This window comes from Ochotona princeps, chromosome 10 (assembly GCF_030435755.1).
Source record: "Ochotona princeps isolate mOchPri1 chromosome 10, mOchPri1.hap1, whole genome shotgun sequence".
Classification (NCBI taxonomy): Eukaryota; Metazoa; Chordata; class Mammalia; order Lagomorpha; family Ochotonidae; genus Ochotona; species Ochotona princeps.
The window spans coordinates 51,434,056-51,446,231 of NC_080841.1; the positions used below are offsets into that span (position 1 = coordinate 51,434,056).

Sequence of the window (12,176 nt, forward strand, 5' to 3'; positions counted from 1 at the left end):
TATTGCTTTCAGAGAATTCAGAAAGTGCCATCAGCCAATCTAATGTTTGGATGTGAGGCAAAAGGAGGAGACCAAGCAAGTTCCAGAAATGTAGCATGAGCCTTTGGCTGGATAATAGTACTGTTTACTTAGCTAGTAACTGTTGGAATAGGAGCAGGTTAGGGGCAGGCAGAACTAATCCGGGGTTGTCATGCTGAAGAGCCTTTACAACTGGTGATGTCCAGAGGAGCCTTGGGTATGAGGCTGGAGTAAAGAGGAAGGTCAGATTGGGATAGACAGAGAGAACTCCGTATCAGTAGGATGTGTCCATGTCAGTAGGCGGTTGAAGCCACAGGCTTGGGTACCACTGCCTGGGGAATCAGTATCCAGAAAGATCATTTGAGATGGTTGTTCCCAGGAGGCATGTGAGTCAACCTAAGAATTCCTCCACTGTGAAATATCCTTAGGGAATGTGGCAGGAGACCATTTTCCTGCAGTATCTAGAAGACACAGATGAGTAGTAAAGGGATTGGAAAACTCTTTTATGGAGTTTCTTTTCTTCTTTGGTATTGATCACTAATTGGGCACATTTTATATGAACATTAACTTCATCATCTTTCTGAAGGGCTTTCCTAGCTTCTTGCATGGGAAAGGAGGGATAGAATGATTTTGTGTTATCTTTCTGACACAGAGAAGTTTCTTAAATACAGAATTTGTAAGCTAAAGCATTTTGGCCGAAAATACAGTCAAAATCACAACAGCTTAATTCCTTTGTGCTGAAATGAAAATTAGGACCTTAAAAATAGAGTGTCGGGCTCAGTGGGGTAGTCTAGTGGCTGGGGTCCTTGCCTTGCATGTGCCAAGATCCCATGTGGATGCTGGTTCTAATCCTGGTGGCCCTGCTTCCCATCTAGCTCCCTGCTTGTGGCCTGGGAAAGCAGTCAAGGATGGCCCAAGACCTTGGGACCCTGCATCCACATAGGAGACCCGGAAGAAGCTCCTGTCTCTCGGCTTTGGATTGGCTCAGCTCCAGACGTTGTGGTCACTTGGGGGAGTGGATCGTCAGATGGAAGATCTTCCTCTCTGTCTCTGTCTCTCCTCCTCTCTGTATATCTGACTTTCCAATAAAAATAAATAAATCTTTAAAAAAAAAAGAGTTTCAGGGACCAGCATTTGGCTCAGGATTTAAAACCCTGGCTAAAATGCCTGTGTTCCAAGTCAAAGCATCTAGATTTCATACTTGGCTGTGGCTGTTGACTTCAGCTTCCTGCTGATGCAGTTGCTGGAAGGCTGCAGGTGGTGGTTCAGCTGATTTGCTTCCTGCCTCCCACAAGGTGAGGCTTCAGTTACATTCCTGCTTGCCAACTTTGCGAGGATAGACTTCAGGGTAGTGACCATTTGTATCTCTTGGGGTTTCGATTGACTGGATTGTCATATCAATTTGTGATTTGCTGTTTCTAGCAGGCCCTGTTATCACCAAGCTTGGTTAATAAAGACTCCTTAATAAACCTTAGACTTGTCTGGCAGGATCTTGCTAGCACCCCGCAAAAACTGGATCAGTCAGAACTAGACAATACACATGTCTCACAGCTCATAATCTCACTGGCATGCTAGGTGGGATGCTTAACTCTGCTTCTTTGGGGTTCAGGTTTGTTTTGGCGTGGCTGGACTCCAGGAACCTTTTCTAGTCTCTCCTGAGAACCACCACCATTCTTATTGTGTTTCTTTGGAAAGCGTAGTATATGTGTATAACACTTTTGTTTTATTTTGTTGATGGTTCCTTTCCCTTGAAGCAGTATCCTCTTTATTTCAGCACTTCCAGAAAACTATGTCAGTGGACCAATACTTTGAAAATTGGTGCTAAAAATAGTTTTAATGTGTGGACAAGTACTTCAAAGGGATTTTAGTTTCCATGACATGTAGCTGCTGATTTACTGAGGCCTTTCAATGATAAGAGTTGCAGATCAAGAGTTGTTTAGTATAAAGAACACCTCTTTGACATCAGCCATTAACCTCATTACAGAATCAATCCCAGTTCTCCTCCCAGTGAGACAACAATACATGGGACGTGGGCTCATCTGTGACCCTTGTGGATGTGGATGGTCTTGGCTTAAGGAGGGCTCACTCGGGCTGAGACATTGCCAACATATTGTGACTGAGCTCTGTGTGTCACTGTGTGGTTTGATTGGTCTTGTGAGTCAAGGCTAATGAGACTAGAGGGGGCAACAGAGAGATGTAGCATTGGGTAGGCCAGAAAGTCTTGACTATGAACTCATTGAAGATGGGAATTGTCTCCACAATCCTCAGATCTCCAGCCTAATGCAGTGCCTAAAAACTTGCTGGAAGTCAACGTACCAATTTGTTAAATGTTGGAAGCTGAGCAGCAAATAGCATTGGGGCAAATAAAGAAAAATAAATAAATACGTACATACATACATACATGCATACATAAAGCGTTGAGAGATAGTAATGAAAACCTAGGAGAGAAGAGGAGAGGAATCCTCAGAACCAGGGATGGCTTATGTGGTTGCTGTAGAGTGGACGTAACAGAGTCAAATCCAAAAGAGAAAGACTGAAATAAAGGGTGGGATTTGGCCTGATTGTTATGTTGCTCACATTACACATCCGAAGACATAGGCTTCATCCCCAGCTCAAGTTCCTGACTCCAGCTTCCTGCTAATGCAGACTCTAAGAGGTAATGATAATGATTCAAGTAATTGGGCTCCTGCCACTGATATGAAAGACATGGATTGGAGTCCTGGCTATTGGCTCTAGCCCCGAGTCCAGCCCCAGCCAATGAGGGCAGTTGTGCCATGACCAGGGAATAAATGGGAATGCTCGTGCTCTCTCCCTCTTTCTCCAAGTAAATAAAATTAAAATAAGTTGGATGCAGCTTAACAGCTGTTTGCCTACTGTGGCACTTTCATATAATTGAGCTAACAAAAATTGTCTTTCTTCACAGTTTATCTTTGTTTGAAAGGCAGAGTTGCAGAGAAAGAGAGAGAGACAGAAATCTTCTATCCACTAGTTCAATTCCCCAAGTGACTGCAACGGATAGAGGTGGGCTAATCCAAACTCAGGAGTTTGGAGTCCCTTCTGGGTCTCCTATATGGGTTCAGGGGTTCAGGTACTTTGGTCATTCTCTGCTATTTTCACAGACTATTATCAGGGAGTAAATCAGAAGTGGAGCAGCAGGGACAAGAACTGGTGCCATTATGGGATGCCAGTGCTGTAGGCAGAAGTCTAACCTACCATAACATGGTGCCAACCCTACAGAAATTTTCTGAATAAGCAGTTAAGTTGAGGTTTCTTCAACTCCAAATAGTTGTGACTTGATACTAGAAGACAGTCTCCTAATTTTCCCACATTTCCTTTGATTATGCAAGTAGAATGTGGAAATAGATAAGTAAAGTATGAAACGACCAAAGAATACCATGTAGTCGTTAGAAATAATATTTTCAAATAACATGTAGTAATAAGGGAAAATTCTCATTATGTGGAAAGGCATAAAAAGCATATATTGGTCCATAGGAGGGCTCAAATAAGAAATACCCTTTGAATAAAAGACCACCTTTTAGGTAGGAGTCGTTAAAATCTGTGTGTCTGTGCAGAAAATGAATCTGTCTGGCCCTTTGGCTCTTGAAGCCACAGACCTAGTCAGGAAGTCAGCATTTCCCACACTTTGAACACTTTGGGAGCTGTTTCTGTGTCTGCTCATTGAGGTGCTAGAATGCTCTAGCATTCTGTGTCTGCTCATTGAGGTGCTAGAAAGCCCTAGAGTAGTCCCGAGGGGGATCTTTCAGGTCACACATGCCTGCGTTGTGGTTAGAGACTGATAGAGAAGGTGTCATTGAGAAGGACACCACGAGCAGGCTGCCTCATCTGGTTCACGTCACCTTTTTGAAGGAGACTCCATCAACCTTGACCTCCCATGGTTTCCCATCACTTTCTGTGATTGTCTTGAGTTTCCCTGCTTGAGCCATTCCTTACTGAGGCCTCTTGATTTATTAATCAATTCATCTGTGCACGCTGAGGCGCTGTTCAGGGTAGTTAAACAGGGAAAGCAAAACACTAGAGCCCATAATCAAGATGGATCGTAATGAAGAACCAGCCTCCTACCAATGACCTTCCGGCCCAGCCCTGTGGCCCCGTACCCCGCTTCACCCACAGCTCATCAGAGCCATTCAATCCTGCGTGGGGGTTTCCACCCCCATCCAAGCTGTCAGCAAATTTCTGAAGGGCGGATTTTCTCCTCATGTCCTGGAGTGAAACGACCCTTGACGTAAGCCTTACTGATGATTTGCAAAAACTGTCAGGTCCTGAAAGTTCAAACAGCCCTCCTCTCCCGACCCCTCCCCAAATAGCAAGTTGCTCTGTCCATGTACACAGATAACCATGCTCCCTCCATTTTAAATTTCCATACAGGACATGGAGCTGGAAGACCTCACAACAGAGACTGGCCATGGTGAGAAATTCCAAGAGTTTGGGTTTTTCCAAGGTGATAGAGAACTCCAAGGTCACCAGTAACAGAGCTAGAATTCAAATCAGAATTCAAGTATTTTGATACCCAGACAACCTTCTGCATGCTTGTTCCTCTGTATAATCCATCTTTTAAAAAATGCAGGTGTGAGAGGTACTGTCTTCACTCGATCTTTTTCTGGTTTCCTCCCAGGATGGGTTTTAAATAGCAATCTTACATGAGGTTGGTAGGGGATAGTGTTTTGGTCCATTTGGCAAGCAGATAGTTTCTGTTTTAATGGGTCAGACTTTCAGATACAAGGGTGCAGATTGACCAGCTTGCCACAGAGCTAGTGGCTGACACGAGTCAGTCTGCAGGGGTTCGCTGGGCCACTGGACTAGACTAGATTTCTGTTCCAGAATTGGTTTGGTTCAGTTTTCTTCCTGTCATCTTTGGTCTAGAAAGCTGATGAGGCTGAGATTTCCAGGGAACAGCATCTCTGTTCCTGGTCACAGTGGCACCTCTCCATCTGTTCCTAACTCTCCAGGCACAGTGGGAGCAGGTTGCGACCTGTGCAGGTCCGCCTGTGCCTCATGCCTTTACAAGCGTCTGTGTCTTCCGATGGCTCACCTGGGGAGGTGAAGGTTTCAGTTATGGCTGTGATTTCATGACCATGAGACAGAGAATTTGAAATGTTCCTGTTTGATTGGTCTTCAACCTGTTTTTTTGTTTGCTTAAATTCTTTAAAGTTTTCACTCCACGATTCTTCCTGTGTGTCAGATGTCATTGTCAACCAGTGAAGCTCTTCTGCCACTCTGGTGGAAGTCCTGTGTTTTGGCCGACAACCAAGCAATCAAATTGTTTGCAAACATCTTAGTTTTAACTCTTTAGGCCAGCGTCTGGAGTATGCTATCCCCAACCTGGAGTTGCAGGCTCATCTTTTTAACCCCCTTCTTTTTGTGTTTTTCTTAGGACCCTGCTTTCTCGGCTGTGATCCATGAGAAGCTTCAGGTCCCCAACACCATCCGGAAGGCATGGAATGACCGTGACAACCGATGTGACATTTGTGCCACACACCTGAACCAGCTGAAGCAGGAAGCCATACAGATGGTGCTAAGCTTGGAGCAGGCAGCTGGTAGTGAGCACTACGATGCCTCACCGGGCTCCCCGCCTCCACTCTCCAACATCCCCACTCTGGTGGGGTCCCGGCATGTGGCGGGGCTCCAGCAGCCCAGGGATTGGGCCTTTGTGCCTGCATCCTATGCCACCTCCAACTACACAGGTTTTGCCAACAAGCATAGCAGCAAACCCAACAGCCTTGGGGTCGGCAATGGGGCAGAAAAGAGCGGATCCCCAACGCACCAGGCCAAGGTTAGCCTCCAGATGGCCACCAGTCCCAGCAATGGGAATATCCTCAACTCCGTGGCCATCCAGGGCCACCAGTTCCTGGATGGCACCTGGTCCCTGTCGAGAACCAATGGGGTGACCCTGTACCCCTACCAGGTAAGAAGCCTCAGGGAGCAAGGGAGGTCAGCGTTGGCTGAGGTCATGGCAGAGGAGTAGGTGGAGCTTCCTTTCTCCCCACCTCCCTTTCTGGAACCATCCCCTACTCAGAGCCACTTCCAGACAACGTCTGCCCAGTTTCCATCAGAGTGCCGATGCAGGTCTGCTTGCTTAGGGAGCACCTCTGGAGCTCCTCTGCACTTTTCACCCCCACCCTCCTTCAGTATTTACATCCTGAGAGACCCAAGCCCTGCCAAGGCCAATCGGGCTTCCTACCTGCCTTTGTAAGAGTGTAGAGCCTAGAGGTAACTGGGAGGAGGGTTCTAAATCCTTCTTGTCCACTTGTTAGTGATGTGACCTTGCACTCCCTCAACCTCATATCCCTCTCCTGTGAATAGAGAAGTAGTGAGAATGAAAGAAGGTAATATTTGCAAGGCATGTTGCCTAGTACCAAGCATTGGGATTATCATCCTGCCTGTTAACAGAGACCTTAGAAATGAAGACAAAGAAGTGACTGTTTTTTTTTTTTAAACCAAAGAGTATTGTGTATCCTTAAGAAATCAGTCTATGGGTAGGGCTGGGTGTTGCTGAGAATGCTGGAAGGTACCAGTGATCCATATTCACACTCTGCTCGCAGTGTCTGCACCTTCCTGACCTCTTCTGCCTTTCCTGCTTGCGGCTCACCTTAAGTACTATTGGGATTGGGTTGCCAATGTTATTTTCCTCTTGTGAAACTTTTCTTTTTCAGTCTTTTAAGTTAGCACATGATCCCAAGTGTTCCTACAGAAATACTGAGAGCAGATCTGAAATCAACCAGGGACTCTAATATTGGCTTAATTTTTCTTGGATGGCTTTGCTGTTGGATCATGTGTGTTTTCTGTGTCCCTGACCAGCAGTCTGGTGGGAAGCTGATTGTCACTGGGATGGAGAGAGGCTATGATGGTGGGATGATGAGCCAGGGAGGATACCTGTGTTAAAAAAAAAAAAAATCATTCTTAGACTCTTGGCTATTTCTCTGTGTCCTAGAACAGGTGTTTGGTGGCTGGCCTGCTATCATATTTTTCAGGGTATGATAGAGAACCAGAGTCATAAATAAAGATGCAGGTGTTTAGGAAAGTTTACAGGAAAAGTGGAATTACAGTTTAAGTCTAATGCGAAAATTTTGAAGTTCATGCATTTTTAGAATTTGTTATTATTATTACTATTGTTGTTATCCCATTTATTTGAAAGGCAGAGTTACAGAGAGAAAGAGAGTGAGGGTAGAAGATCATCTGTCTGCTGATAGGCTCCCCAAATAGTTGCAATGTATCCAGGAGCTTCTCCCAGGTCTCCCACATGGGAGCAGAGGTCCAAGCACTTGGACCATCTTGCACTTCTTTCCCAGGCACATTAGCAAGGAGTTGCATGAACAGCCAGGGTGTGGATTAAAGCCCATATGGGATGCCAGAATTGCAAGTGAAATCTTAACGTGATATGCCACAACTCTACCCACCTCTTTTCTTCTTTCTTTCTTAAATAATACATATTTTCACCAGACCTTCTGAACTCCCCTTGTATAGGAGAAGGTATTTTTTTAGGTGAATTGGTTTGCATTGTTGTAGCAGCTGAAGGGTCCTGTAGCAGGTTGTCTGCAAGCAGGAGCCCTGGGATGCTGGGAGTGTGGCTCAGCTGGCATCCAAGGGCCTCAGCAGCAGCAGCGAAGCTGAGGGTATGGCTCATGTCTGAAGCTGAAAGCCTGCATGCCTGGTGTAAGTCCAGCAAGTCTGGAAATCCACTGTCCCAGGCAGGGACAAGCATGTCCCAGCAAAAGTGAGTCCATTCTGGCACAAATGCTGAAAGCCATTTGGTTCTCACCAAGTCCATGGGAAAGCATATATTCTGAAAAACCAACACAGGGCTTCAGATTTTTGCACTAAAGTGAACTTACCTTTCAATTCCATCTTCCATCAGTTATTTATTTATTTATTTATTTATTTATTTATTTATTTATTTATATTGGAAAGACATCAGATTTACAGAGACAAGGAGAGACAGAGAGAAAGATCTTCCATCCATTGGTTCATTCCCCAAATGAATGCAATAGTCAGAGCTGAGCTGATCTAAAGTCAGGATCCAGGAGCTTCTCCCACATCTCCTACATGGGTGCAGGGTCCCAATGCTTTGGGCCATAAGCAGGGAGCTGGATGGTAAGTGGAGCAGCTAGGATTAGAATTGGCACCTATGTGGGGGCTGGTACATACAAGGTGAGGATTTAGCCATTGAGCCATCAAGCTGGGCCCTCCATGAGCTATTTGAAGTGTCCCTGTTTCCTGGGCTCCTGGCTGATTGGATGGTGCCCATCCAAAGTCACGGCCAGAACTTCCCACCCAGTCCGCTCAGACTCACCTGTTCACTTCCTCCTGGGACAAGTATGCCTTTTCCAGGACTTTAGGGATTCCCAAATCCAGCCGTGCGAACACCTGATGGAATGCAGCAGCTCAGATTTTCTCCTCCACAAGTGTATGTGCGATGGGAGGACCATGGAGTCCTCTCTGAGATCTTTTGTAACCACTGAGGAAGTGAGGGAACTGAGAGATCTCCCAGCCTGGCCAAGAAGGGGCATCCTTAGCTTCCACCCATATTCTAGGGGCAAGAATTCCATCTAGCCCCAGCACCCCACCTCAGAGGGCCAATCTGCCCAAGCACATGGTAGAGAAGAAAATGTGTTGTGTTGAGCACAGTCATTTTTGTTGCTGTTTTTCTTGTAAAATGTGGAGTGAGCATACCGGGACATAGTAGCATTCCTAGCGAGTTTTCTAGAGTATCTACAAGGGAATACAGATTGTGTCTCTTGACGTCTCCAAAGACAGTAGGAAGCATTGAATAACTTTTTTTTTAAGATTTACTTTATTTTTTATTGCAAATTCAGATATACAGAGAGGAGAGACAGAGAGCAAGATCTTCGTCTGATGATTCACTCCCCAAGTGGCCATAAAGGCCAGAGCTGCACCTATCCAAAGCCAGGAGCCAGGAGCCTCCTTCGGGCCTCCCACCTGGGTGCAGGAACTGAAGACTTTGGCCTGTCTTTAACTGTTTTCCCAGGCGACAAGCAGGGAGCTTGATGGGAAGTGGAGCTGCCGGGATTAGAACTGGTGACCATATGGGATCCTGGCGCGTTCAAGGCGAGGACGTTAGTTTCTGGGCTACCATGCTGGGCCCAGCATTGAATATCTTAAGTCAGCATCCTTGGATTGCCTAATTTTTCATTTACTGAATGCTTTATAGTTTCTAAGATAATAGTGCACATGTCATTTTCTTTGCCTTCACAATAGCCTGTGAGGTAGGAAGGTCAGATGTTAGATCTTCAGTTGATAGGTAGAGAACGTGAGGTACAGAGAAGTTGAATGACCTTTGGGCACACAGCCAAGGACACGCCAGCCTTCGCTCAGCCCTGGGCACAGGTGTCCCTGTCATAGCTGCTTCTGACTTTCCAAGCTTGCTGTGGCACAGCCTCCTTCTTGAGTCTACCAGATATGGCTGCTTTTCAGACGAGGAGCACCACAGACAAAGGCTGCTCTGTTCACCTGCAGGGAGCTGTCTGCTCTTGACTTTGGGATGGAATTTGCTGGGCTGTGTTTTGAATGTACAAGCAGTCAGTGGTGTGTTACGGGGGCTTCACAGCCTAATTTTGGAAATATTCATCCAGGGAAGGAATGGGTTAGAACTACTCTTTACTGTGGAATGATAGGGAGTTTTTGGTTTGTATTTGAAAAATATACTTGCTTGCATATTATTTAAAAATTCATATTTATCTGTAAATAAACTGAATATTGTTAGAGATTTACAAGCTAAAATCTAACTTCAGAGGCTCATTAGAAAGTAGGTAGTGAGTTCAGTGTTTCTGGTCTTATCTGCATTTGCAGTTTTTTAAAAATAAATTTCATCATTTTAATACATTTTATTTTTTTGGAAGTCAGAGCTACACAGAAAGAGGCTGAGGATGAGGAATGCTGATTCATTCCCCAAACGGTTGCAGCGGCCAGGGCTGGGCCAGATTGAAGCCAGGTGCCGGGAACTTCTTCCAGATCTCCCATGTGGGTATAGCGGTCCAAGCACTTGGGCCATCTCCTGCTGCTTTCCCTGGCACATAACTAGGGAGCTAAATCAGAAGTGGAGCAGGTGGATGGATCTCAAACTGGCTGGCACCCGTTTGGGAAGCTGGCATTGCAAACTGTGGCTCAAACTGTGAGGACACAACACCAGCCCCATCTATAGTCACAGTTCATGTAACTAGGATGAACTTCAATTCAGTGGTCTGGTTTTTACTTGCAGTATTAGTTACATCCTCATTCCAGTATGTTTTTTTAAAGTATTATTTTTCATGGTACCATGATGTCCCATTACATGAATCTAATCAACTTTATCCTAATTGGCAGAATCTGACGTCTGTAATTAGGGTTTAGGTTTTTGCTGTTGTCAATTAAATGTACAGGTAGACATTCTTCAACTCAAGTTATATTTGCAACACATCCCAGGTTGTGCAAGCCTTGTATTTATGTTATACAGACAACTCACATCTAAAAAAAATTGCCTGGTAGGCAGAGGAAGATACAAACAGGAAGAATGACTTCCTATCTACAGATTCACTCCCCACATTTCCCCAACAGCCAGGACTAAGCCAGACTAAGGCCAGAAGCCTAGAATGTAGGGGCTCAGTGCTGGAGCCATCATCCACTGCCTCCCAGCGTGCACATTAGCAGGAAGCTGGAATTAGAAGCTGAGCTGGGACTTGAACCCAGGCACTTTGTGCAAAATGTCTGCCCCAAAAAGTGATAGTTCACCTTTCAGGACCCTGGGTTCGCTAGTTGCTGCTTTAGTGTTCATGAACTTGGAACTGGTGCCTTCAGCTGCCTGGGGTTGGCAACAGCTTCCCATTCTGTGGTCCCCATGGGTAGAGGCAGGGGAGGGCAAAGCTCCAGCTGCCCAGTGGGATTGATAGCAAGCCCACTGGACAGGGCTGGGTTGATGTGACCTCAAGCCAGATTGAAGGTTAATTCACACTGACTGACCACTTGACAGTGTCCTGGATTAATGAAATTATTTATTTCTAGCCTCAGGCCAGACCAGTGGATGCATTTCCTCAGAGTCATAAAGGAACCACAGGAAATCTCTCTGGGATAAAGAGATTTGGTGCCCGGCTTTGAATCCGTGTCCCCTGTATTGTGCCTGTTATCACAACACTGGTGCCCTGCGGTGGGGGCTCTGGGCCTGGCCAGACTGAGCGTCTCCCATGGTAGACATCTCCCCGCAGTAAATACTCAGCAGCTCACGGTCCAGCCAGCTCGTCAGAGATGGTTGATCGCCCTGAAAGCTGACCTCATTTTTTCTGCTCGCCCCACACTCCCACTGAGTGCAGGTTCTCTGGTTCAGTGCCAAAGCTGTTTCTCCTGGCAGAGCAGGCTCGAGACAGTGTCCCTACCGAGGTGCTGCCCCAGGCCCACAGAACCAACAGGAGGCCTAGGAGTGAGTGAGAAGGTGCACCTGCCTTTCCACAGCTCAGCAAATGAGAAGTGAGCTTCATGAGACTTCTTAGGGGTTATGGGAAGGTCCCTCAAAGGCCTCCAGCTCCTGTGTCTCACCCCACTGTGTGACAGACTTAGGAGGAGGATCCTTCATTCTCTGTCTTGCTATGCCCTTCGTGCTGCTTAAGGAGCTCCAGGCAAAGCAGAAGCCTATAAGCACAGATAACCATGAATCCATCTGGAGGATGAGAAAACATGAGCTTTAGGAGGCACTGCGATTTCCTGAAAAATGCCGACCAAAGCATAGAGGTGATTTCGCACCAAGTATCCTGGCGAAGCAAGCTCACGGGAGGCAAGAGGCAGAAGCCCTTTCAGACTTTGTTCTGCTAGCTTGCAGACAGTGAGTGCAGTTTGTGCACACGCACAGGGCACATCCAGGGGCAGGTGTTGCTCTTGGGACACCCACATCCCAGGCTACAGGCTGGCGTTCCATCTCTGCTTTCTCATTAGGCCTCCTGATAAGACAATGCCTTGGAAGTAGCAGATAGAGTGGTCCGGATGCTTCAGCCTGGTCTGGGCTATTGAGGGCATTCAAAGAATGAACCAGCAAATCGAGATCTCTGTTACTGCCTTTGAAGTACATCAAAATAAGCTTAAAAAAATTATATGTCTGTATTAGTTCCTTGTAGTCAGATTAGATTAATTATCTCCTGAAATAGCAATTGGCTTTTATC

At 46.1% G+C, this 12,176-nt stretch overlaps 1 protein-coding gene across 1 annotated transcript in view; it reads left to right on the plus strand.

Moving 5' to 3' along the window:
• KIF26B (kinesin family member 26B) overlaps positions 1–12,176 on the plus strand; it is a 441,533-nt gene that overhangs the window by 169,557 nt on the left and 259,800 nt on the right. Inside the window, exon 3 of the mRNA XM_004578491.2 lies at positions 5,411–5,941. Within this exon, the coding sequence (XP_004578548.2) occupies positions 5,411–5,941 (531 nt within the window). The remainder of the gene's footprint in view (positions 1–5,410; positions 5,942–12,176) is intronic.